The sequence below is a fragment of the Mustelus asterias genome, chromosome 3 (assembly GCF_964213995.1).
Source record: "Mustelus asterias chromosome 3, sMusAst1.hap1.1, whole genome shotgun sequence".
Lineage (NCBI taxonomy): Eukaryota > Metazoa > Chordata > Chondrichthyes > Carcharhiniformes > Triakidae > Mustelus > Mustelus asterias.
This window is the reverse complement of record NC_135803.1, coordinates 140640815-140667971: the sequence shown is the minus strand read 5'-3', so window position 1 is coordinate 140667971 and position 27157 is coordinate 140640815. Positions and strand designations below refer to the sequence as shown.

At 42.1% G+C, this 27157-nt stretch overlaps 1 protein-coding gene across 1 annotated transcript in view; it reads right to left on the bottom strand.

The window, feature by feature from the left end:
- LOC144491876 (stabilin-1-like) overlaps positions 1–27157 on the bottom strand; it is a 213167-nt gene that overhangs the window by 147952 nt on the left and 38058 nt on the right. Inside the window, exons 9-13 of the mRNA XM_078210166.1 lie at positions 26120–26250; positions 23125–23240; positions 11427–11509; positions 5382–5513; positions 4477–4605 (exon numbers count right to left, since the gene is read on the bottom strand). Of these exons, the coding sequence (XP_078066292.1) occupies positions 4477–4605; positions 5382–5513; positions 11427–11509; positions 23125–23240; positions 26120–26250 (591 nt within the window). The remainder of the gene's footprint in view (positions 1–4476; positions 4606–5381; positions 5514–11426; positions 11510–23124; positions 23241–26119; positions 26251–27157) is intronic.

The following is a 27157-nucleotide window of genomic DNA, read 5'->3' as shown; positions in this document are numbered from 1 at the left end:
CAGCAGTTTTGGGAGAATTGCCCCCAATATTCTGAATGCAAAATGAATATAACATTTGAAAGCAAAAGTATTAAACACACTAGCTTAGACAAAAACAGGATTAATGCCTCCATAAAAACAGCAGACTAGATTTTAATAGGAATGAATTAGTACATTAATATCACACATTAATTTAAAGACCTAAATAGAATTCAACAACATATGTCCACTTCATTTTTGCCATGGTATATTTTTATCGTGATGCGATAGAAATGTTTTTCCTCAAATTTGCATTTTGTACACTTGTGCAGTGTAATTCATGATATTTTTTAACTTGGGCATCCCCTCACTAATCTCAAACAAGAGAGTCAGGTTCACCACCGCACCTCAAGGACAACTAAACACCAGTCTCACCAGTGATGTCTGCATTGTAAATAATAATAAAATATGATCTATCTATTGACGGTGGTTGAATGCTTTGTAGCCAGTGAGCTATTGTCCAATACAAAATGGCCAAGTAAAGAAAAGGACATTACCATGGCCTGATGGGAAATGTGGCAATCTTCAGGACAGAAGGTTTTAACTCCAGGCTGAGTATATGCACTGTTCTGTTTACTTGCGACTCATGTCTTTGATTTTACAATCGGTGATAAAGTCAGCAAGATACTGGACAATGACAAATTGATCATGAGCAGGATTCCTGAAAATACAGTCATTCTAATCAATCAAACAGACAGGAAACAGGTACAAATGGAGCCAGAAGGCTGATTTTAAATGCTAAGATAACTTAGGACACTGCCTAAGGTCAGGCAGCCTACAATCAACCAATTTGGATGATATGTCTATGATCAATGTCTACCTGTAGAAATGCATGTGTTTCAGCAAGTCTCAAATAAATAAATATTGAGGTTTTGAAGAACAGAATCAGAAGAGAAGGGAAAAAGGAACCCTCTCCGTGCCTGGACACCATGAGTGGCAGGAGACACTTCGATAGATACATTAGATAAGTAGTTAAAATCTACATTTTTAAACTTATTATAGTTGATTTACAGGGAAATAGAGGCATTTAATTGTGATACAGTGTGAGTGAGTCAGTCTTGTAACAGTCAGAAGTATTTAAAGGTTTTTTTACATTTTCCTAATAAAGACGTGATTTGATTTAAAGATAGATTATGTCTATCAATTAACTGGAGCAAGAATCTTGGTTAACAGCTTCTCAAGGACTGTGTAGTAAGAATCCCTGCCTATGTGACAACTATCCAGTGAAAGCATCTTCACTGCAAAGGATGTTGCTCTGCTCCCAGGTAATAAGCAGACGATGTAAAGAAATGCCATCATGGGGAAGGTGTGGATATTACATCATGTCAGCCAGCTCTCACTGAATCTATAACATAAAATAACTGTCAGCTAAGTCAGCATTGAATGGTCAATGATATTTGCTTCCTTCAAACAGGTTGACATGTAGCTTAGTGCGGTGAACTATTAGTCCTAATCAGCTCATACTACCCTCATTCCTCTGGATAATCCTGTACAAAATGTCTCAATGTGGGTGGCCTGCTGGTGCTCTGTGTATTTTTGCTGGTCTTGTGAATAGTGTACTCGAATGTGATTTTGATTTGATTTTGATTTGATTTATTACTGTCACATGTATTAGTATACAATGAAAAGTATTGTTTCTTGCTCACTATACAGACAAAGCATACCCTTCACAGAGAAAGAAATGAAAGAGTGAAGAATGTAGTGTTACTGTCATAGCTAGGATGTAAAGAAAGATCAACTTAATGCAAGGTAGGTCCATTCAAAAGTCTAATGGCAGTAGGGAAGAAGCTGTTTTTGAGTCAGTTGGTACGTGACCTCAGACTTTTGTATCTTTTTCCGGATGGAAGGTGGTGGAAGAGAGAATGTCCAAGGTGCGTGGGGTCCTTAATTATGCTGGCTGTTTTGCCGAGGCAGCGGAAAGGGTAGACACAGTCAATGGATGGGAGGTTGGTTTGCGTGATGGATTAGGCTACATTCACGACCTTTTGTAGTTTCTTGCGGCAGAGCAGGAGCCATATCAAGCTGTGATATAACCAGAAAGAATGCTTTCTATGGTGCATCTGTAAAAGTTGGTGAGAGTCGTAGCTGACATGCCAAATTTCCTTAGTCTTCTAAGAAAGTAGAGGCACTGGTGGCTATTGTGGTTTGATAGAAAAACCATAAAATTATATTTTACAAGCATTATAATTATAGCTTGCACACATATAAAAATACAGAACACAGCCGTGATTTATATTATTTTGAGAATTTTTTTTTAATATGCCTCCAGATAATAACCAGCACTAGGTGCAAAACTATTCCACTAAGTTGCACCTGTAAAATGAAATATATAGTGCAGCCAGTCCTGGGGGGAAAGGTGTTTCAAACCATCTGCACGAAATTTGTAAACTTATTCAAAAATTATAGATTTTGCAACCCTGGTGCAGTGCTTGTTTTGCTGGAAGCACTTTGGAAAGTGTACTGAATTAGATGCAAAATCTTCGAACCATAAGTAAAATCACACTAAATAAACCTCAAAAAGTTTACCTAATTTCGACACCCTCCTCACTTAGTGCTAGGGGCGTGGATGGGGCAGAGTTTGTAAGGAGCATCCAAGAGGGCTTCTTGAAACAGTATGTAAATAGTCCAACTAGGGAAGGGGGGTCATACTGGACCTGGTATTGGAGAATGAGCCCGGCCAGGTGGTCGATGTTTCAGTAGGGGAGCAGTTTAGGAACAGTGACCACAATTCAGTAAGGTTTAAGGTACTGATGGATAAAGATAAGTGTAGTCCTCAAGTTAAGGTGCTAAATTGGGGGAAGGCTAATTACAACAATATTAGGCAGGAACTGAAGGATGTAGATTGGGGGCAGATGTTTGAGGGCAAATCAACATCTGGCATGTGGGAGGCTTTCAAGTATAAGTTGATAGGGATTCAGGACTGGCACATTCCTGTAAGGGTGAAGGATAAGTATGGCAAGTTTTGGGAACCTTGGATAACGAGAGATATTGTGAGCCTAGTCAAAGAGAAAAAGGAAGCATTTGTCAAAGCTAGGAGGCTGGGAACACACGAAACAAGTGTGGAATACAAGGAAAGTAGAAAGAAACTTAAGCAAGAAGTAAGGAGGGCTAAAAGGGGTCATGAAAAAGCATTGGCCAGCAGGATTAAGGAAAATCCCAAGGCTTTTTATACATATATAAAGAGCAAGAGGGTAGCCAGGGAGAGGGTTGGCCCACTTAAGGACAAGAGAGGGAATCTATGCGTGGAGCCTGAGGAAATGGGTGAGGTATTAAATGAGTACTTTGCATCAGTATTCACCAAAGGGAAGGACTTGGTGGATGATGAGTCTGGGAAAGGATGTGTAGATAGTTTGAGTCATGTTGAGATCAAAAAGGGGGAGGTTTGAGGTTTTTGAGAAACATTAAGGTAGACAAGTCCCCAGGGCCTGATGGGATATACCCCAGAATACTGAGAGAGGCAAGGGAGGAGATTGCTGGGGCTTTGAGAGAAATCTTTGTATCCTCACTGGTACAGGAGAGGTCCCAGAGGATTGGAGAATAGCCAATGTTGTTCCTTTGTTTAAGAAGGGTAGCAAGAATAATCCAGGTAATTACAGGCCGGTGAGCCTTACATCAGTGGTAGGGAAATTATTGGAGAGGATTCTTCAAGACAGGATTCATTCCCACTTGGAAACAAGTGGATGTATTAGTGAGAGGCAACATGGTTTTGTGAAGGGGTGGTCGTGTCTCACAAACTCGATCGAGTTTTTCGAGGAAGTGACGAAGATGATTGATGAGGGTAGGGCAGTGGATGTTGTCTACATGGACTTCAGTAAGGCCTTTGACAAGGTTCCTCATGGCAGACTGGTACAGAAGATGAAGTCGCATGGGATCAGAGGTGAGCTGGCAAGGTGGATACAAAACTGGCTCGGTCAAAAAAAAACAGAGGGTAGTGATGCACTATCAATTACGACACGAAGACTCCAGTGAGTGAGGGAAACTAATAGGCTTTTATTCACAGAGAACAGGAGCACACCCTTGTAGCTGACCTGATCTAGGCTGAGGCGAGGAGGAGGAACCATCACCTTTATACCCCACTCTGGATGGAAAGGAAGGAGTCTCGGGCCAGGTGCAGCATGGATGTGTCCAGGCATATACATGTAGTAACAGTGGTTCACTACAAGTAGCAGTGGAAGGATGCGTTTCTGAATGGAGGGTTGTGACAAGTGGTGTTCCTCAGGGATCAGTGCTGGGACCTTTGCTGTTTGTAATATATATAAATGATTTGGAGGAAAATGTAACTGGATTGATTAGTAAATTTGCGGACGACACAAAGGTTGGTAGATTTGCGGATAGCGGATAGGTTAGAAGCCAGGGAAAAATTTGTGCAAAATGGATAACAAATTGGACAAAAGGGCAAAAATAAATTAAAATGAATTAGCTTAATGCACAATAATATAGATTTAGTTTGAGACTTACCTGCGGATCACCTAGATTTTCAACATTTCCGGATAAAAACTGGTCAATCGTGTGAATGATGCCATTTGATGCAGCTTTGTTGCCCCTCATGATGTGATATGTTTTATTTTGAAATAGAAGCTGGAAGTGCTTTACACAGAGAAGTGAGGAAGTAACATTAGTAAGCAAATTGGTTCCTCCAGTTGCATACCTTGAAGTTTCTAATCATAACATCAGTCTAGAGATACACCTGAAGACAGTAATTTGCTATTGTGTTACTCAGCTGTACAACTGTTCAGATACAGAGGGAGTCAATGTATTATAGAATGAAAGGGCATTGGACTAGAGGAACATGAAGGAGTAGCCTGCAGCTGGGAACAAATAAGGGTGGCATGGGTGGCACAGTGGTTAGCACTGCTGCCTCACAGCACCAGGGACCCGGGTTCAATTCCAGTCTCAGGTCACTGTCTGTGTGGAGTTTGCACATTCTTTCCATGTCTGCGTGGGTTTCCTCCGTGTGCTCCAGTTTAGTTTCCTCCCACAGTCCAAAGATGTGCGGGTTAGGTGATTGGCCATGCTAAATTGCCCCTTAGTGTCAGGGGGATTAACAGGGTAAATATGTGGGGATACGGGGATAGGGCCTGGGTGGGATTATTGTCAGTGCAGGCTTGATGGGTTGAATGGCCTCCTTCTGCACTGTACAGTTTCTATGATTCTATGAATTACTAGAGACTGCCAGGGGTGATTATAGCTTTGAGTGACTCCTCATTTAGCAGATGTTGAGCAGGGATTTTAATTTGAAGTGAATTAATCATACAGTCCTAATCTAACAGTGAAATATTTCATTCTTTAAAACATATGCAACTATTCCTATGATAAGCCAAATTTACAATATTCAAAATCAAAGATTGCACCATAAATGCTACCTTATCTTTCTTGTTCACTTCAATTGGATCACCAGCCAATGTTTCAAAGGTTGTGGTATTTTCAAAGTCCTCCAGTAGCAGAAGACCAGGTATAATGTGCTGTTTGCATGAAAACTTGCTTGTTTCAATTACCTTTGTGGGATACAACACAGTTAGAAAATGAAAATGCTATCAAAAGTAGAACCATATCAAGTTTGATACCTGGTAATGCCAGTGATATGTCTTTTTACATTTTTGGGCCTTGGTTGGCTAAAATTGATTTTGGAACTAGTGTTCAGCCAGTCAGAGGATTCATTTCTTCAATATTGTTCTCATAATCCAGGGAGGATCATGCAAAACTAGCATCAGGATGACTTCATAGGCTAGTTTTCTTATTGAGTGTACACCAAGAAAATGCTATCAGTTATATTTTTTAACAAAAAATGTTTGAGTGAATATAATAGAGCGTTTTGGATTGAGGTAAATTAAAAATAATAAAATTCATAAAGAGAGACCCGCAAAGAAATTGGAAAAGGAAATGTATGTTATATCTGTTTTGGTTGAATTGAATTAGCAGTGTAGTAATAAACATGGATTTGAATACTTTGGTCATGAGGTAAATTTATTTTCAAATACTGTCCAGCTCAAGGAGCCTGGAATTTCCTAACGCACAATGCTAGACTCAAAGGGATATTGGAAAAGAATGTTCCTATTTTTCCTATGCTAATGTTTAAAATGGAGCTTCTGGCTATTCACATGAAAATAATTTAATATTGAACAGAATAAACGCTCCTTGAAACACCATCCTTTGGAATGTGCCTTTTGAACAAACAAATATATGCCTCTGCCCTAGGACAAGTTTTTACGTGCTTAAGTATTAATGAATGCAAATTAATAGGAATGAGTGTCAAATGGAAAGCTCGATGTGCCCACAATGCAGCAAGTTCTGGTTTATTTGCAAAGTCCTAGATGTGATGTGATCCACTTGAGAGCTCTCAGAACCCAAATATGCCAAAGGTGACTCCCATCTAAAGCAGAGAGGATTCAAAATTGATTTCACTTGCACTGATTTTGTTTTCACTTTTCAGAGCTACGTTCAAAATTTAATTAATCTGTAAATGGGCCAACACCATTAGAAAGTAAACATGAAATTAGATTGAAACAACTGAACAAGTTGTTGCCATCTTTCAAATTAGGTGGTTAAAAAGTTCAAGATGTTTGATATCAAATAGCAAATGGTACAATATTATATTCACACAGAGGTTGTCAATCTCTCACTGTAGTTACTGAGTACAATAAGAAGTCTCACAACACCAGGTTAAAGTCCAACAGGTTTATTTGGTAGCAAATACCATAAGCTTTCGGAGCACTGCTCCTTCGTCAGATGGAGTGGATATCTGCTCTCAAACAGTGCACAAACAGAGAAATCAAGTTACAGAATAGTATTAAATCTGTAACTTGATTTCTGTGTCTGTGCACTGTTTGAGAACAGATATCCACTCCATCTGACGAAGGAGCAGTGCTCCGAAAGCTTATGGTATTTGCTACCAAATAAACCTGTTGGACTTTAACCTGGTGTTGTGAGACTTCTTACTGTGCTTACCCCAGTCCAACGCCGGCATCTCCACATTGTTACTGAGTACTCCATACTGATAAATAAGAATGAATTACAGAGTACAGATATATAGAACTCTAAAAATGAAAGAGAGGGTACACAAAGAGCATAAAAATAAATAGAATTTGGTGATACAGAGCTTGAATATTGCTGAGAAGAGAGACATGTTGCCAAAGTTTTTCATCTTGCACTCATCAGGACAAATGTAAGAATGCCAAATTTCAAATGGGAGAAAAGGTGTAATGTAAAATTGCTGTGATCATGAATGTTTCTTTGTTCAGCAGTATAAATCAAACTCTGAACATTATGGATTGAATAGAGATGAAAGAAAGTCTTTTTCAAGACTTTTGTAAGACATTTGTTGGACCATGGTTGGCATGGAGAACTGGATATTTAATTAAGGAATGGAATTTTAGAACCACGGAGAGGGCACATGAAAAATTTACCAAAGGTCATAGTTATGAAAGAAGATTTGAAAAACATTTTTCTTCTCCAGGATCACAAGGAGGATCCAATAAGGGTTTTCAACATTCTTTTAGGATTTGAAAGCAGTCACAGTGACAGTGTGATGACCTTTGACCTCGAAGCAGCACAGTAAGGAACATTTGTAATTTGTTTTAAAGGTCTGTGGAATCTGTAATTGTTTTTAAGAATGTTGAAGAGGGACTTTTAAGAGTTTGCATCAATTGCAAAGGGATCAGTTGTTAGGGTGACCACATTTTCAAAACACATTGACCAGCTCCCGGTAATATGGAGTTTCACATTAAGGGGATAGGGAGTCTGTGGTGATTGTGACCTGCTCCACTGTAGCACTGAGCTGTTTCTTCCCAACCCCTGCAAATGGGTTCTTTTACTGGGAGTTGTACCACCTGCCACACATCCTCCGCTATCAGTTAGCTCAAGTTTGTGAAGAGACATTGTCAGCACCACATTCAGGAGAGTGACCCAGACAGAGCTCCTGGAGAGGCACGCCTGCTCTGCTGTGAATCATCCTTGAGTGTGTCTCCAGCTCTACTGCACCTTCTTGCTTTATATTCGAGTTGCATTCATATGTTGCTGCTGCCTTGTTGCCATTGGCATAGTTCAACATTTGTCCAAAAAGGGAATAACTGAAATCCAGGATATTTGAACAATTTTGAGGAAATTGTCAAAACACTGGGACATTTAATAAAATCTGACTGTCCAAGCAAAACCAGGACATCTGGTCACCCTAGCAACTGTAATTTTATTGTGCAATAAGAAATACTGACCCATGTGACCTGGCAATCCTTAACCTGGAAGCACTACCAACAGGAAGTTAAGAAGAAAAGCCATATGGCTGGCAGACACAAAGGAGAGTTGAAGAGCTCGTGAGTTAAAACACAGCTGCTGACGCAAAGGGCGGAATTTTCCCATCATAGCAGGCGGGTCAGGAACATGCAACGGTCTGTTGACCTCGGGTGGGATTTTTCGGTCTTGGGGTGAGTGTAGCTGGAAAATCCCGCCCAAAGAGAAGGCAGACAGAGACAGAAAGAGGAACAGCGAGAATTCTTGTGAGAAGAAGCAAGTTGCTCTCAGGAAGAGACAGGAACTCTTGGACATGCTGGGTGAGCTTGCTAAAAATGCCTGGAAAGCTTTCTGAATGTCGTAAAGATGATAAAGAGCTGGATATTTCCCAGAAGTGGACAAATAGTGAACCAGGGTGTTATTGGTTGGTTGAAAAGGAGCTCTTGAAACACCATTAGAACTGTCATGACCCAAAGGAGAGAGGGTCCACAGAAGTGTGCCTTGTCATTGTATCAGCATTTGCAACGTTTGGCAATTACACTGTTAGGCCAATTGCACTGTTGCCTTGTTCCATTGGGGAGACTATTAATACAGAAACTCAACGAATGTTCTGGGGATCTGAGTTTGAATCCCAACATGACAGATGGTGGAATCTGAATTCAATAAAAAATATCTGGAATTAAAAGTCTACTGATGACCATTGTCAGAAAAAAAATATCTAGTTCACTAATGCCCTTTAGGGAAGGAAATCTGCCATCCTTACTTGGTCTGGCCCACATGTGACTCCAGAGCCACAGCAATGTGACTAGCTCTCAACTGCCTTCCAAGGGCAAATAGGGATCGGCAAAAAATGCTGGTCAGCCAGCGACGCCCATGTCCCACGAATAAAATAGACAGGTGATGATCATTAGCTCAACTATAAATGGATGCAGCTGGAATGAGGGGGCAGTGAGGTGTGGTGGGGGTCGGGAACAGAAAAATGCTGACACTCTGCCAAGCTGCTCTGAGAATAAACTTGCTTAAGGTCAAATGCAAGCTTCAGACTTATTCCTTCATCATATACAATTACTGAAGTTAACATGCCTTGCTGATGATAATTGAGACTTACCCTGTGTGAATAAAGAGCAGTACATTGTGTAACTGTGCAGCTATGTAGTGTGACTATTGTGTAGAAGTGATGTAGGTGCTTGTGATCTTGTAAGACATCCCTGTTCTATTCACTATTTAAAACTAAATTACCTTTTTTATTTGAACTATCATTTGCCTGTTATTTTGTGTTTAATTTGTATTGATTCTGATTTGTGTTAAAGTTACAAAAAATGAAATCTTGTTAGTAATTCTTAATTTGGGAGTAGCTTGGTAATTCTGGTGACTTTTCTATTTGGTTTCCCCATAGAAATCAGAACAATATTGTTTCCACTGGTTAGTGAAGCAGTACCAAGTGAAGGAAATTCTGAATAATCACTATAAAGAATAAATGAGCAAGTTCGATGATTTTTTTTCATGTACAGTAATCTAGAATAAAAGTTATTGAGACAAATTGCAAATGGAAGAGACAAGTATTTGAAAAGGCAAAATATAAAAAGGATGTGGAGATGAATTATTTAGGTAGCTCCAATTGAAAATCTGGCTGTTCAGCTTATTCCACATATACAATACCGAATCATAGGGAGCTTTTGAACTTTGAACTACTGACCATTTGTTTTCTTCCTGAGAAATGTGATCAACAATTCAAAATCAGTTGGGGTCCTGTGGGGCCCGTTTACATTGTCTGAATCAACTTTCAGGCAGTCCTTTGCATTAGTGTCCAACACTTCCATCCAAAAGAAGCAAAAAGCTGTTTAGTCCTAGGGTCTTGCAACATTCACTCACTTACAAAAATGTTAGTAAGACTCAAATCTGAAAGTGATTAAGGCCAAATGGCTGCGAGGTGAGGTGGACACTGCTAATATCACATTTAAATTCTTAGTTCATATAATTTTTTTTTACATGATGATGGAGGTAAAAAAACACAGAATTGTGTATGGAAATATTGGACTTTAAACTTTTTAAAGACCTGAGGATTTTTATTTTCAAATCAACAAGCAAGCTCAAGATGGCTGGAGATGTACGCCGGAATTCTACCGCCCCGTCCGCTACGGGGATCGAAGCGGGCGAGGGGCAGACAACGGGAGGCTCCATTGACCTCAGGTGGGATTTTCCGGTCTCAGGTTGAGCGAGGCTGTAAAATCCCGCCCATAAAGTCAGTGACTGGCTGAATTGCTGGTGGGTGATTCTCCAGACAAGGTACCTTTACAGCATCCAGAAACTGATTACCATCTCCGGCAAATGGACATAATGGCCACCTCATCTCAAGAGATTCTGTGAATAATGCCTAGACAGAATTGTGGATTCACCTTCTCAGACAGAATATGCAAAGAATGGTTTAAAGATCAGCTAAATACTGCCTCAGTGCCTGTTTGTCTGTGTTCTGTGAACAAGTGCTGGAAGTTGAACAGAAGGAAAAGCCGGCAAGCACTCATGCTCGAAAGGGGATTCTTTTTTAAATTAAATTTTGTTGCTACCAACAAACAGGTTGAAAAAGTTCATTCCTTCTCACCCAAATGTGTAACAATGGTGACAAATTGAGGGCGCTTGCCCTGATCAATAATTTTTGGGAACCTCACCTGAGTGGGTATATTTCAGATCTGACAGTTGTGCGTTTATTCTTATGGAGAGATGTTACAAAGAGGCTTCTAACGATAACATTACACATTCATAAATATGAAATATAACATTCTTCTTTAATAAAAGTCCTCCTCTTTTTATCTACCTCCTCCCTGCCTTAAGTGTTAGGCGAGGATACAGCCAGCGTAATAAATTGGAGCTCCAACGCCTGACTGCCTTAGTGCAATGCAGATCAGTCTCTCAACATTACAGAGTTCTCAAACTTGCTAATCCCCTGTTTGTAACAACTTTGCAGGATCCTGCAACACATACTGAATATTTTCACAAGGTCCAAAGCCAACTGAGTTATCCCACAATGCACAATGACATGAGGTTACAAAGCACCTGACTAGGGAAGACCTGGACTTGTGTAGCTGCGATTCCAAGAATGTCAAATAGGATTTTTCGAAGAAAACCTTTTTGTGTTTAAAATGGGAAAGCATTTTCAATTTGTCTATCTGCTATCCAAAGTAACTAACCTGGTTGTTTTTTAGTTTCTTGACCAGAGGAAGAAAGACTGTAAAAGGTCCCATTTTACTCAATGTTAATGAGCATCCATTATCTGAAAAGATTAAAAAGAAACTTTTAGGCAGAACATAGTCAAAAATCTCTTCTTTCAAAGTAAATTAATCTGATTTCATATGGATGAGAATTAGAAATAGAACATTATTACAAAATTATTTTTGAAGCAACATAGGCCTGGATTTTCTTGTCAAAACAACGGCGAAGCTAATGGCACTCACTAATATTTATGCGCAGCTAGTACAACAGCTTCGGGTGAAAATCCAAAAGTTGCTGCCTGGGTTGTGCTGCTCCAATGCTAACTTTGTGAAAACACCACATCACTTCTGGTTCCCTCACCATCGACATGCATTGAATGAGATAAGGATTTTGTACTTGCATGGTATATGTGAACTAATCTCACGACAGAATGTTAAGTCAAAATCATTTTAAGTCTAAGGCCAGGAGTTTCCAGTCCCTCCTCCTGATGGAATCTTACAGTCTCATTGAAGCCAATGGAATTTTGGCTGGCTTGCTGCATCCGCCATGGCAGCCTGGAAAGTACCAGCCTGGAAAGTCCCAGCCTAGTTATTCTTTTAGTGATTTTACAAGTGTGAATTTATTGACAGTCAATCTCCTTGGCAGAGTAAATTAGCTATTACAAGTCTGAAGTTTCACTTCTTCAGGAATTAATTATTGTCTTTTAATCCTGTCTTTTTTTTTCTCTTAATTCATTTTTCCCTTGCCTCTCTTTGGCCAGGATTCTCTGGTCGTTCACGCCCCACTGCCGCTGCCAGCGAGAATGGAGAATTTGGTGCTCAGCCAAACAATCCTGTTGGTGTGAACTGTTTATTTCACTTTCTGTCCCTGATGTGACGTTGAATTTTCCCCTTCTAATTTAAACTTTCTTCTCGGTCCTTGTACTATTAATTCACAATCTTTTAGTCCGATTGTTTAAGCGGATAGATAATTGCTTGTTCTGATCACTCACTTCCCAGGTATCTGTACTATAAAGGTTTTTTGGGCTCGTAAGGGTTATTATGGGACTGAAACACTGCATTATAATGTATAAAGTCACAAGATACCAGGCAGCGTACAGAGAGAAGTCAGCATGAAGATCGTACTTATGCTATACCTTAGAGAGATGTATATAGGTGTGTGTTAACAATAAATGGTTTAGATCTCTTGGTGAGACACCAAACAATCTTGCAGCATGGTAGCAGTAAGGAAAGGATCCTGAAATTCGAAGACATGAAAAAGTAAAGAAACTGCAGCCTGAGCAAAGTGCACCTAATTTGAAGGTACAGCTGGAGATTGCCTAAAAAAGCTCCATTGCAGATGTGGAGGCCATTAAGGGCAGAAGAAAGACCCACTGTGCTTCTTAGAATCCAATAGAGCGCATGGATTTTCATTGCTAAACCTGAAAGGGTCAAAAGAACTAGCCAGATTACAAGCAGAGTAAATTTCAGGAAAAATACCATCGCCAGACCTAATGAAACAGAATCAAAGGATCTAGCCAGATCACAAAGGGTGAGAAAAAGTCTGAACTAACCTTTTAGAAATAATCAGGCAGAACATACTGATGGTTTAACCAGCACAGCCTGAAGAATGCTGCAGCTGGCTCCCAAATTAGCACCATACCACGTGGCAGCCGGGTTTGAATGAATGAAAACCATTTTTTTTAAAACAGAAGGCAGAAACAATTGCCACAAATTGATTTCCCAAGCTCAGAGAAGCAAATGGCTGGCAAAAATTGTTAGTTTTATAAAAAACCACTCTGAGATCGCAACAGGAGATAACTGAAACCCAACGCAACAAGCAGAGGAAGAGGAGAAAAAATTATTACTGCAATCTTGGGGGGTTGGGGGGGAGGGATTAAGTTGTAATTCCCTGTTATTGGAAACAGCCATTGATAGATAATTAAAACTACCAGACCACTTTGAGCTCATACAAGGACAAAACCAGATGCAAAATTTGGTGTCATGGAGAAAAAACTTTTAGATACAGGGGTGCATCAAGATTATATAGGAAGTCAGAGGAAGTGCAAGTTAATACATTTGTGTACTTGGTAAATTTGCTGACAATGTAATCATAAAACAAGATATAGACGAATCCTCAACCATATTTGGTGAGATACTAAAAGCCATTGACAAGTAATTTAAAGTCCAAGTTGTGTTGAGTGCAGACCTTAACAAAAGGTATAGAACATCCCCAAATCAAGCGCCAAAAGGGAAAGGAGACTCCAGGGTGAGGGCGACAATATCATGGAATCATAAAATCATAGAACCCTACAATGCAGAAGGAGGTCATTCGGCACATCAAGCCTGCACCGACAATAACCCCACCCCAGCCCTGTCCCTGTAACCTCACATATTTACCCTGCTAATCCCCCTGACATTACGGGGCAATTTAGTATGGCCAATTAACCTAACCTGCATATCTTTGGGCTATGGGAGGAAACCGAAGCATCTGGAGGAAATCCACGCAGACACAGGGAGAAGGTGCAAACTCCACGCAGACAGTCAGATGCCAGCAAAACACAAGGGCTCAGATCATGTCAGTATAATAAGATGCACAAGCTGCATTTGGTGCAGAAGTAAGAGGCTGAGAAGCAGCCAAAAGGCTTAAAAATAGAGTATTCTGAAAGTGCTGACACTATTGCCAAAATTGCAACAGCAGGTGGCTGCGTGGAGCAAGCAGATGCCTGTGAATGAAGGAAAGTTATCAAGTTATTCCACAGGAAAAATGTTTGCATCAAAATTGTGGTCGTACTCAAATAGAAATACAGCCAGGCACAACAGCAGGCAGAAAACGTACTCGAAGAAATCGCTGCGCTAAGATGCTGAAGAATCAATACGTGGCCTTGGGAAAAAGATGAAGAATTAGTTAGAAAGATGGTGGATACTATTTCAGAAAAAGCTGGTGGCAAAAAAAGCAATGCACTGAATTGTAGCATGAGTTGGAAAGAGGAGAACAAGAAAATAAATAGTTGGAAGAATATCCTTCATGACCAAATGCAAAAGCACAAACACTTCAGCAACATGAAGAAACGAAGACTGTCGTGAAGAGCAGAAGAGTTAAAAGGACTCTGCTAAATTACAAGAAAACTCAAGACAAAACAATTGAGCTTCACAAAGAAATGGAAAACCTGTTAAAAGACCTTCGCATGCTCCAAAGATCTTTCAGGTTACAGCTTGGTTCTCTGGAAAATCACTAACGGAAGCAAAATGAATTTAATGTCACTCTGAATGAATGGCAGAATTAGTTGGCAGTTAAGATTCGACATTGTTAAATATTCCAGGAGGAAGCCAAGAGATACAAGAAGAAAACCACACAGCTGAACATATTTGGAAGAAAACTTGGAAAAACATTACATTTTCAAAGATATATATGAAGAAATGAAAAACAAGTTTGTTAACGCGATGCATGAAAAAGAGGAGCACGTGGCAAAAGTGATGAGGAAGTATGCAGAGGATGAATTGCAAAGTGAGGAGAGATTGAAGGAGGAAAAGGGAAAGATGAAGAATTCTTGCGTACAGGAGCAAAAAAAATGAGAAAACTTGGAGCTTCAATTCAACAGTGAGGGAAAAGTCTTATCTACAACTTCAGGAAAAGAGAGTGCATTGAAAGGCCTTTCCAAGCTGTGAGCGGATACTAAAGTCATGAATACTACAATTACAGAAGTGGAATGAGTAAGTACAGACTTCTCCAGATGAAGGCCTAACCAACAGGAATACCAAAATGAAGGACAAGGACAAATTTTGCTGCAATGCAAAAGAGAATCATAGAATCCCTACAGTGCAGAAGGAGGCCATATGGCCCATCAACTGTGCACCGACAACAATCCCACCAAGGGCCCTATACCCGTAACCCCACATATTTACGCTGCTAATCCCCCTGACAATAAGGGGCAATTTAGCATGACCAATCCTACTAATCTGCACATCTTTGGAGTGTGGGAGGAAACCGGAGCACCTGGAGGAAACCCATGCAGAGACGGGGAGAATGTGCAAACACCACTCAGACAATGACCCAAACTGGAATTGACCCCAGGTCCCTGACATTGTGTGAGGCAGCAGTACTAACACTGTGCCACCGTGCCACCCATAAGAAGACAGGTCCATGCTCAGTGGAGTTTAGAAGAGAGTGGTGATCTTATTGAGACAGAGTATTCTGGGAGCTTGACAGGGTAGATTCTGAGAGGTTGTTTCCCCTGTGGGAGAGCCTAAGACCAGAGGGCATAATCTGAGCAAGGGGGTCACCCACTAATAACAGAGATGAGGAAGAATTTCTTCTTTCAGAGGGTACTGAATCTGTGAAATTCTTTACCACAGAGGGCTCTAGAGGCTGCGTCATTAAGTATCTACAGTGTTGAGATAGACAAATTTTTAATCAGTAGGGGAATCAAGATTATGGGGATAAGGCAGGAAAGTGGAGTTGAGGATGATCAGATCATTCACGATCTCACTGAACGGCGAAGCAGACTCGATGGGCCAATTGGCCAATTTCTGCTCCTATGTCTTATGATCTTCTGATCCAAATAAGATCAGGAAATGTTAATCGGACCCTGAAGATCTGGGAACTTGAAGGAAAAACATTGGATGTCTCAAACCTGATGAGAGCCATTGAGTTTTTGAAAGATGATATGGCTGAAATGGAAATCAAGAACCTAAAAGGTCAAGAAAAAAATTGGAAGATAAGATCTCACAAAGGAGCATGAGTCTCAAACAACTAGCAAAAAGTACATTTCAAAATGTGATCTTGAAACGTAGCACAGAGGAATTGGGCTCTGCTGAGGAAAATCTGTTCAGTGTAGAGAACTAACTTTCACATACGGAAGATGAGTTTGCAAATGAAAAATTTGAACTTGATGAACTTCCAAGTATTAACAGTATTGCAAAAAATGCCTGGAACAGAAGAAGGAAATACTGATGAATCGGAGCAGTTGGTTGAATGCAGAATTAACGACCAAAACTAATAAAATGTTGAAAATCCACCATGAAAAGAGCAATGAAATTCTTGAACTTCAATCCCTTCCGAGGAACATGAAAGATGAGATGCGCAGTGCAGAAGAGGAAATCCGGATATTAAAAGCGGATTAAGGAAAATTCTAAGAAACAGATTGATGATCTAAAGTGTATTGCAAGAGTCTAAGGAACAGTCAGTGAAAAAAGACTCAAAGGAACTGAATGCCCAAGTGAAGTTGTTGAGCTTTTCTGAAGGCTCTACAAATATGGGAGGCACAGTGGTTAGCACTGCTGCCTCACAACGCCAGGGATCCTGGTTCAATTCTGGCCTCGGGTCACTATCTGTGTGGAGTTTGCACATTCTCCATGTGTCTGTGTGGGTTTCCTCTGGGTGCTCCGGTTTCCTCCCACAGTCCAAAGATGTGCAGGTTAGGTTGATTGGCCATGCTAAATTGACCCTAGTGTCAGGGGGCTTAGCAGGGTAAATGTGCGAGGTTACGGGAATAGGGCCTGGGTGGAATTGTGGTCGGTACAGACTCAATGGGCCAAATGGCCTCCTTCTGTACTGTAGGGATTCTATGAACTCTGAAACAAAGACAACTGAACTCACCAGAGCAATTGGTGAGCTGAATGAAAAGAGTAATTGGCTTGAAACAGAACTGGAAAACTAAACAAATATTTGGCTAAAATTGTGAAACCAGTGGAAATGATTCCAGCTTTTGAAATGTCAACTTCCAAGAAGAACATGGGAAACCCCACAGAGAAAGAAAACCAGAGTCTACTCTCTGAATGACTAGAGCAAATCTTTCCTCTAGAAGGAATGGGATAAGCCATGGAATCCGATCAAAGAAGACAGATTGTCAACAAAGAAAAACCTAACATTAAAAAAGGGAAGGAGCAACCCAGATGTTGAAACCGGAGTTCTTAAAGCACCAAGTATGACAATTTCAACTCTGAACAAACAAAATCAGCCCAAAGCAGTTGAGCCTATTGAATGGGAAAAGAATGAGTTCCAGAGAGTTGTAATGCCTGCAGACTTGGTGGGAGAAGGGATAGCATGGAAACATTATTTTGTAGGTATATTTGGGAAAGGACTTGGGGAGAGGTGTAGTATAAGGGTGTTCGGGTTAGTAAGGGTTAATGTGCAACTGGGGAGACTGCACTGATCACATTATGATAATAGATGGTGTATAGAGAGTCTGAGAGAAGTCAGATGTGATACTGTCTAGACAGGAATATACCTTGAAGATATGTCTATTAGTTGTGTGTTAACAATAAATGGTTTAAGTTCAATCCTCCAGACCTCTTAGTGAGACACCAAACAACATTACAACAGTGTAAGGTTTCCTTCGCTACAATGTTGTCAGCTTGTACTTGCATCAAGCTGCCACACAGGAAATGTAAAAATCTAAACATGCAAGAACAGGCCTAATTAATGGTAACTGCCCTGCTACACCCCAATCTGATCCAGTGACTGGATTTCCACTCAGGCAAAATCCTGGAAGAAAGTAAGGTAGGTCATAATTAGTGTAGGCCCAAAGTTAGCCTTGTCCCAATTTCTCAACTTTACCTTATTAAAATATTTTGGACAAGCTCCAACTTTCAAGAAAACCTCTGATTGGGAATTAACCAATAGTGAACACGGTATTAGTATACTGCTGCAGGATTTAAAAGTTTGCAATAGCTAAAGGAGAGGAAGCCACAAAATGGATTCAGAGCAGACCGCCAAATTCAGTTTATAACAGCATCTGGTTTGTCTGTGGCTGGTTGACAGGCACCTATTTTCTTGATGTCGATGTGAAATGCTGCTGAAGAAAGTAAGGTTGGGAGGGACTCAGTGATAGGCAGGAGGTTCCAAGGACAGTAGTTTAGAGCAACGGAAGGAGATAGTTGGACAATTATTGCTAATTCTATGACTTCATATATGGCACAAATGCAGGAAAAAGTTTAATGACTTTATCAAAGCTGGAAAGATAAGAGAAAGCACAAATATTTTCCAAGAATGTACTGCCCTGAGGCACCTATATACTGATTCCTGCTCCAAAAAACACAGCAACTGAATCAAAAACCAGGAAGCAGGGCTGCACTGATCTCATTGGGACAATTTGGTCTGCTTTCTGACATATCAATAACTAGCTGGAGCCAAAACTCAGTGCTTGGGATATGTTCAATATAGGGACAGGTGATAGCTCTGTCCCTTAGGATACTAGCCCACTTGCAGCCTGCCTGCCAGGGCCCAATGCTGTCTGCATATGATAGAAAAGAAACAAGACCAAGCTGTGGATAACCATGGAAATTGAGGGACTGGTCAAAAGGAAAAGAGAGGCGTATGTTAGGTCCAATCAGCTAAAAACGGAGGGAGCTCTGGAGGAGTACAATGAAAGTAGGAAAATACTCAAACGGGGAATTAGAAGAGCAAAAAAGGGGTCATGAAATGTTCTTGGCAGACAGGATTAAGGAGAATCCCAAGGCATTTTATTCATACGTTAGGAACAAAAGGGTTGTTAGGGAAAAAATCGGACCTCTCAGGGACAAAAGTGGGGACTTATGCTTGGAGCCCAAAGAGGTAGGGGAGATCCTAAATGAATACTTTGCGTCGGTATTCACAAAGGAGAGGGATGTGTTGACTGGGAGTGTCTCGGAGGGGAGTGTTGAACCGTTGGAGAAAATCTCCATTACAAAGGAGGAAGTGTTAGGTTTGTTAGAGAATATAAAGACTGACAAATCCCCAGGGCCTGATGGAATCTATCCAAGGCTGCTCAGGGAGACGAGAGGTGAAATCGTTGGGCCTCTGACGCAAATCTTTGTCTCGTCACTGGACACAGGTGAGGTCCCAGAGGATTGGAGGATAGCCTATGTGGTCCCGTTATTTAAGAAGGGTAGGAAGGATAACCCGGGTAATTATAGGCCGGTGAGCTTGACGTCCGTGGTGGGGAAGTTGTTGGAGAAGATTCTTAAAGATAGGATGTATGCGCATTTAGAAAGGAATAAACTCATTAACGATAGTCAACATGGTTTTGTGAGAGGGAGGTCATGCCTCACTAACCTGGTGGTGTTTTTTGAAGAGGTGACCAAAATGGTTGACGAAGGAAGGGCCGTGGATGTTGTCTATATGGACTTTAGTAAAGCGTTTGACAAAGTCCCCCATGCTAGGCTAGTGAAAAAGGTTGGATCCCATGGGATAAAGGGGGAGGTGGCTAGATGGGTGGAGAACTGGCTTGGTCATAGAAGACAGAGGGTGGTAGTGGAAGGGTCTTTTTCCGGCTGGAGGCCTGTGACTAGTGGTGTACCGCAGGGCTCTGTATTGGGACCTCTGCTGTTTGTGATTTATATAAATGATCTGGAAGAAGGAGTAACTGGGGTGATCAGTAAGTTTGCGGACGACACAAAACTGGCAGGACTTGCAGATAGTGAGGAACATTGTCAGAGGCTACAGAAGGATATAGATAGGCTGGAAATTTGGGCAAGGAAATGGCAGATGGAGTTCAATCCTGATAAATGCGAAGTGATGCATTTTGGTGGGAATAATGTAGGGAGGAGCTACACGATAAATGGAAGAACCATAAAGGGTGCAGAGACGCAGAGGGACCTGGGTGTGCAAGTCCACAGATCTTTGAAGGTGACGTCACAGGTGGAGAAGGTGGTGAAGAAGGCATATGGCATACTTGCCTTTATAGGACGGGGCATAGAGTATAAAAGTTGGGGTCTGATGTTGCAGATGTATAGAACGTTGGTTCGGCCGCATTTGGAATACTGCGTCCAGTTCTGGTCGCCACACTACCAGAAGGACGTGGAGGCTTTGGAGAGAGTACAGAGGAGGTTTACCAGGATGTTGCCTGGTATGGAGGGGCTTGGTTATGAGGAGAGATTGGGGAAACTGGGGTTGTTCTCCTTGGAAAGACGGAGGATGAGGGGAGACTTAATAGAGGTGTATAAAATTATGAAAGGCATGGATAGGGTGAACGGTGGGAAGCTTTTCCCCGGGTCGGTGGTGACGTTCACGAGGGGTCATAGGTTCAAGGTGAAGGGGGGGAGGTTTAACACAGATATCAGAAGGACATATTTCACACAGAGGGTCGTGGGGGCTTGGAATGTGTTGCCGGGCAAGGTGGTGGAGGCGGACACACTGGGAACGTTTAAGACTTATCTAGACAGCTATATGAATGGAGTGGGAATGGAGGGATACAAAAGAGTGGTCTAGTTTGGACCAGGGAGCGGCGCGGGCTAATTGTTCCTTGTTTCTCGTTTCAAGGCTTCATTCTATGATCATCTTGCTGGTGCCAGTACAGAGCGAGACTGCGGATAGTTGGGAACCTGTCTCGGGGGCAGGGAATTGATATGGTGTTCGTGGAAGTGGAAATGACTAGGGTTGGGAAGCATTTTCCGATCAGGGCCATTGTGATCTCCTGGACTCGTTTCGATCGCCTCAGGGGGTCGGAGAGGAATTTCCCAGATTTTTTTTTCCCCATATTGGCCCTGGGGTTTTTCACTCTGGATTTTCGCCTCTCCCTGGAGATCACATGGTCTGGAATGGGGGGGTGGGGGTGAGTTAATAGGTTGTAATGAACAAAGCATCGTAGCTGTGAGGGACAGCTCGGTGGATAGGATATTGGTATGTAGATAGGCTGGAAAATTGGGCGGGGATCCTGGATTCAGGATTCAATCCTGGACCGGGGAGCGGCGCGGGCTTGGAGGGCCGAAGGGCCTGTTCCTGTGCTGTATTGTTCTTTGTTCTTTGAGTAGCACATGACATATAGCCATCGCATGACATAACTACTATTAAATGAAAGTCATCTCAGTCCCAGCAGGCCACAGTAACAAAAGAGCAGCCTGCTATTATCACACATGATCCACCACTGAGATCACACCTTCGAGGAACACACAACTATATTTTCACACGAACACCAAGAGGAAGTACAGTGTTAGGAAGCATCGGCACACCTCAGTGTGGCTTGATATTAATAAAGGGTTGCACGAGCACTATTCTTTGGGGGGAATTTTACCATTTTGAGTCTAAGTGCCGGATCTGGGCGTCAAATAGATCCGCGCCTGGAATCCTCTTTCCGGCGCGCCCATACGCGTTTTGCCAGCTCCAGCCCGATCCGCGCTGTGGGCAGGGCTTAGTGTTGGCGGACCAATGCGCAGTTCGAAAAAAATCTGACAGCGCGCACCCGGGCGCGAAAAAAAAAAGCAGAAAGCGGAGAGGTCGGCTCTCTGACGATCATCCTCTGGTCGGCGGGGGGAGGTGGAGGGGGGGGAGGGGTGACGTCTCATCCCCGGGGGGTGGGGGGGGTGGTGGGGGGGGGGGTGTAACCGATCATCCCCTTGAGGGCGGGGGAGGAGAGGGGTTGTGACGTCTCACCCTCTGGTCGGGGGGGTTCCGCTGCCTGTCTGCGGCCGATCCCTCCTGGCACCATCACTGGTACACTACCAGCCACAGCCATCTCTCCCGTTCTCTCGCACCTGCAGGGAAGAGTAATCTGTGGCTGGTAGTGTACCAGTGATGGTGCCAGGAGGGATCAGCCGCAGACAGGCAGGCAGCGGAACCCCCCCCCGCCCCCAACCAGAGGATGAGACGTCACACCCCCTCTCCACCGCCCCCCCCCCCCCCCCCCCCCCGACCCCAGGGGATGATCGGTCACACCCCCCCCCAGGGAATGAGATGTCACACCCCCTCCCAACCCACCCCCCCAGGGGATGATTGGTCACACCCCCTCCCCTCCCACCCCCCCCCAGGGGATGATACGTCACACCCCGTCTCCTCCCACCCCCCTCCCCGCCCCGACCAGAGGATGACCTAGGTCAAAGAGCCGTTGCAGTCTCTGACCCCACTCTTCGGAGACTGCAGTGGCGACTTCAGACTTTTATTTTTCAGGTCGGTAACAGCGCGGACGCGGATCGGGCCAGAAGACGGTAAAGTGGGGATTTGGCAGTAGAGTTTGGCGCGCGGTTCATTAAGTCGATTTAAATGCATGCAAATGCATTTAATTCGTCACGCTGCCCAAGTCGGGCGCGGGCCGGACCCATGCCCGAATCGGGTGTTGGTAAAGGCACGATCTGCTCGGATGTGGGTGCAGCTCGCGTTAAAGGCCCGACGCCCAACTTTAGCACAATTTCACGCCCAGGCCCTTTATGTAGACACCTCCTCTTGCTGTCAAGATTGGAGAGTTGCTTATATTAGCTGAATTCAATGGGAGTATTTAATTTGATGCAGATAGAGAAGAGTCAATGGATAATTGCAGATTTGTGCTGGGAAGGGAAAGGAGTTGCTGGAGTGGCCAGGGGTACTGTTCAAGAGAACATCTCCTGTTTGGGATTGGCATGAAAGTGCCTCCCAGGGAGCACTATAAAGGCATCAATATGTTGGGAAAGTAGAGGGGAGGCACGACACAAAGGTTCACCATTATCAAGGCCTCAGATACTTGTATCTAACCAGATCAGTGGAAAACCTGAACCAGTGGTCAGGAACATAGGCGAAATTGGCACAGATAAAGTTGTTACCTCAGAATGAAGCCCTATCCAGTCCCATCCATCCTACAATGATAAATATTGGCATGAAAATTGCCTTTAAAAAGGAGTGTCAAATCCAAGCCATTTTCTCTCTCCTAATAAATGGCAGCTTTTGCCTTAGCGTGTGCAGATTTACAGGATTGAGAGGAAAGGGCATGATTATAATAGATAAAACATGAGTATAATTTGAGAAATTTACCAAACATTGCAAGTGCTGCAGTGCTGTACTGGTTGGTGATAAGTTTTTGGATCACATCCTTTAAGGGACCGATGCACTTGCGGCCATCTCCAATCTGATCAGGTTTACAGACACACCTGGATGGTAAAAATACAAGCAGAAATGAATCTACAACTGATCCAATGAAAGTTGCATTGACATTATGCATAGTTCAATACATCCAGAAGAGTTTTAAAAGAATGTTTCTTCTGTGTGAAAGGTAAGCTCAGCTCATTTAATGATTTAGTTGCTTTAACTTGTAAGCTGGATTCAGGCAAAAGACTGCAGCTTTTTTGCTTTTTTTACATAAAATGTGGGGACCAGAGTCACAGGACCGGTAATTGGTTCTAACAACAAGAAAAATCATTTATTGAAATTGGATTATAATACAATACTCCTTCATTCTCCTCACCTAACATGGATGCCTAAGCGTATCTTAAGTTACAAGGGTTTCAATAACACAATGTCCCTTTAAACACACAAGATGACTGTGGTCAAATACTTCATTCTGAATGTCTGAGAAGTTCTCCTCAGAATCCCCCAAATGATTGTCAAGTGAGAGTTTCCAAACTCCACTTTCAAAAAACACCTTATTTTATTTTGTTCACAATCATTCTATTAGGTTTGCATTCCGAAATCCAGTCCATATTTTTACACCACCCCTTCAAGATTTCTTTGTCTTGACTGCTGTAAAAACTGTTCAGAAATGCTTTCGCTCTCAATTCCCTGACTCTAATAAAATAGCATCAAACTTTTGAGGTACCTCTGAAGTTTACTTTCCCACTTCAAATTTGGTCACTGCAATTAACTGTTTAACTCAGAACACTTTGTTTACTCTTCCTCGAATTCTTCTAAACAGTCCCGGTTCTTTTAACTTCAGTCATTCTTTCTATCCCAATTCCCTGGTTATCTGGACAGTAACTGGTACTTCAAGAAGCCTGCTTTTTTGCAGCTGCCATGCTAGCCAGTCTTTCTTCTGGCAGAGTTGAGAGATATTCACTCCCCAGTGTCCTGTCTCCACTTGCAATATATCCATCTAAACTAAAACTTAAAAGCTTTGCTAGGCAATGACTGATAATTCTATTTACTCTTCATGCCATAGCCCACTCTTGCTGTAGCCATCTCTAAACACAATAGAAACACAGTTGGAATTTAACCAACCCCCATACACAAACACCTTTTGTCCAGCATGAATCTAATTATAGCTTTTACTCTTTCAGGCACTGAAACATTAAATCAAACACAATTAAGACTATACCTTATTTCAAATGTTTGCCAATATAAATCACTTAAAACTACCTTTATTTTCCTAACAGTTATTTCGCATCCATGGAAGAGAGGGCCATGGTTTAACATGCTACATGAAAGATAATATCTCCAACCACCCAAAACTCCTAAACATTGCACTGAAATGCCAGCCTTGGTTTTTGTGCTCAAATCCTGGAAAGGGTCTTGAATCCTCAACCTTCCGAGTCAGAAACCAATATGCTCCCAACTGATACCAAAAACAGAGGGAAAATCTCCATGGGTGCACTTGAGATGTCATTAAATTAACAACAGCAGCAACCAGTATTTATGGAGCACCTTTAACAAAAATATCCCAAGACACTTCACAGAGGCATAAAACTAAATACGACTTGAGCCCCATAAGGTGACATTAGAGCAGATGAGTAAAAGCTCAGTCAATGAAGTAAGTTTTAAGGAGCATCTGAAAGGGAAAAAGCAAAGCCGAGAGACAGACAGGTTTATGGAGGGAATTCCAGAGCTTAGGGCCATTCTATGAAATAAAAGTGATTATAATAAGCCTCAGGACAGCCATATTGTGTACAGAAGTATGTACAGTTTTGGCCTCTTACTTGAGAAAGGATATATTGGCACTGGAGAGGGTGCAGAGGAGATTCATTAGGTTGATTCCCGGTTGGCTTATGAGGAGAGACTGTGTAGACTGGGGCTATTCTCATTGGAATTCAGAAGAATGAGGAGAAATCTTATAGAAACAAATAAGATTATGAAGGGACTAGATAAGGTAGAAGCAGGGAAGTTGTTTCCACCGGCAGGTGAAACTAGAACTAGGGGCCATGGCCTCAAAATAAGGGGGAGCAGATTTAGGACTGAGTTGAGGAGGAACTTCTTCACTCAAAGGGTTGTGAATCTGTGGAATTCCCTGCCCAGTGAAGCAGTTGAGGCTACCTCATTGAATGTTTTTAAGGCAAGGGTAGATAAATCTTTGAACAGTAAAGGAATTAAGGGTTATGGTGAGCGGGCAGGCAAGTGGAGCTGAGTTCACGAAAAGATCAGCCATGATCTTATTGAATGGCGGAGCAGGCTTGAGGGACCAGATGGCCTACTCCTGCTCCTAGTTCTTATGTTCTTATGTTCACAGCCTCATGAAACCATAGAAAAAATTAACACAAAGGCTGAATGTTCACACTGGGTCCACTTTTTTAAAAAACCCCATAAACTAACATTTTCTACACTGCCTCCATTGGTCCCTTTAAGGGTTGTGGGTTCAGCTGCTCAACTCCTCCCAGAAAAAAACTGGGACGAACGCCTCACACAGTCTGGCCATTTCTACATGGAGAATCTAACTGAGGTTCCACAACTGGAGTTTTACATATTTAAACACCCTCGTGTCTGGAGTCTTGAGTCTCGATTGTAAAGTCTACCTGAATATTGAATCTGGTGGAAAAATGAGTGTCCCAATTTCCCTCAGAATTTTTCTCTACCAGTCACATATTTCCGGTGAGAATGAGTGACCAATAAGTAAAACAAGCCCCAATCCCCGACGCTCCCTACTAATTGAGTCATTACCACATAAACTCTTTAGTAGATTGAATTTCCCATATGTATAATTATACCTGTAAATGTTCAACTTATATCCTACTCTAACCATTGCAGTTTATTTTTCAACATGGATATGTGCTTATTGAGATCAATAGCAGACTTCAATATTAAAGAATTTCTGGCAAACACTTACTCAAAATTTCCAGGTGACACGGTTACACACTTTGCTGTCTTATTACAGAGCGATGGCTTGCAAACATCTTTCAGGATGCAACCTTGGGAAGAGTTCTTAGCGATGAATCCATCTTTACATTTGCAGAAAGACTTTAGAAAATAAAAAATTTCCATGAATTCTTCAAGTGTGATAAACGCGGCGCAGACTGCACATATTTAATTTGAAAGCATATATGAACCAACCACGTTTCTCTTATTCTTTCCATAGAACCACAGAATCCCTACAGTCCAGAAAGAGGCCATTCGGCCCATCAAGTCTGACTCTCCAAAAGAGCATCCCACCCAGACACCCACCCCCCCATCCCTGTAACCCGGAATTTACCATGGCTAATCCACCTAACCTACACATCTTGAGACACTAAGGGACAATTTAACATTTCCAATCTACCTAACCTGCATACCTTTGGAATGCGGGAGAAAACCGGAGCACCTGGAGGAAACCCATGCAGACCAAGGCCGGAATGGAACCCGGGTCCCTGGCGCTGTGAGGCAGCAGTGCTAACCACTGTGCCACCCAAGTTCACAATTGCACAAATGTGGATCATTCTCCTTTATTCAATGGAAGTGGCCATTCTTTAAATGGAAGCCATGAAGCCATTTTGATTGTGGGGCCTTGCTCAAGTCTATCCTGTTGGTTATGTCTGCTTACAACATGCATGTTCCTGCCAAGATTACTGGATTTTACTCATCTGCTCTACTGTCACCCTATGGGGCTCAAGTCGTATTTAGTTTTATATCTCTGTGAAATGTCTTAAGATGTTTTCGTCAAAGGTGCTCCATAAATACAAGTTGCTGCTGTTGTTAATTTAACTCAGGAACTGAAATGCCAGCTTCTATTCCCCTGCTTAGCCCACCTCCTTACTACCTCTCCCTGTGCTCTCTCAAGATGAAATCAGCAACATCATAACAAGACTGAGTCATAAGGGAACTGAACCAAGCATGTTAATCTAAATTACTTTGATTTTATATCATTTAATGGTGTTTTTTAATGAATAAC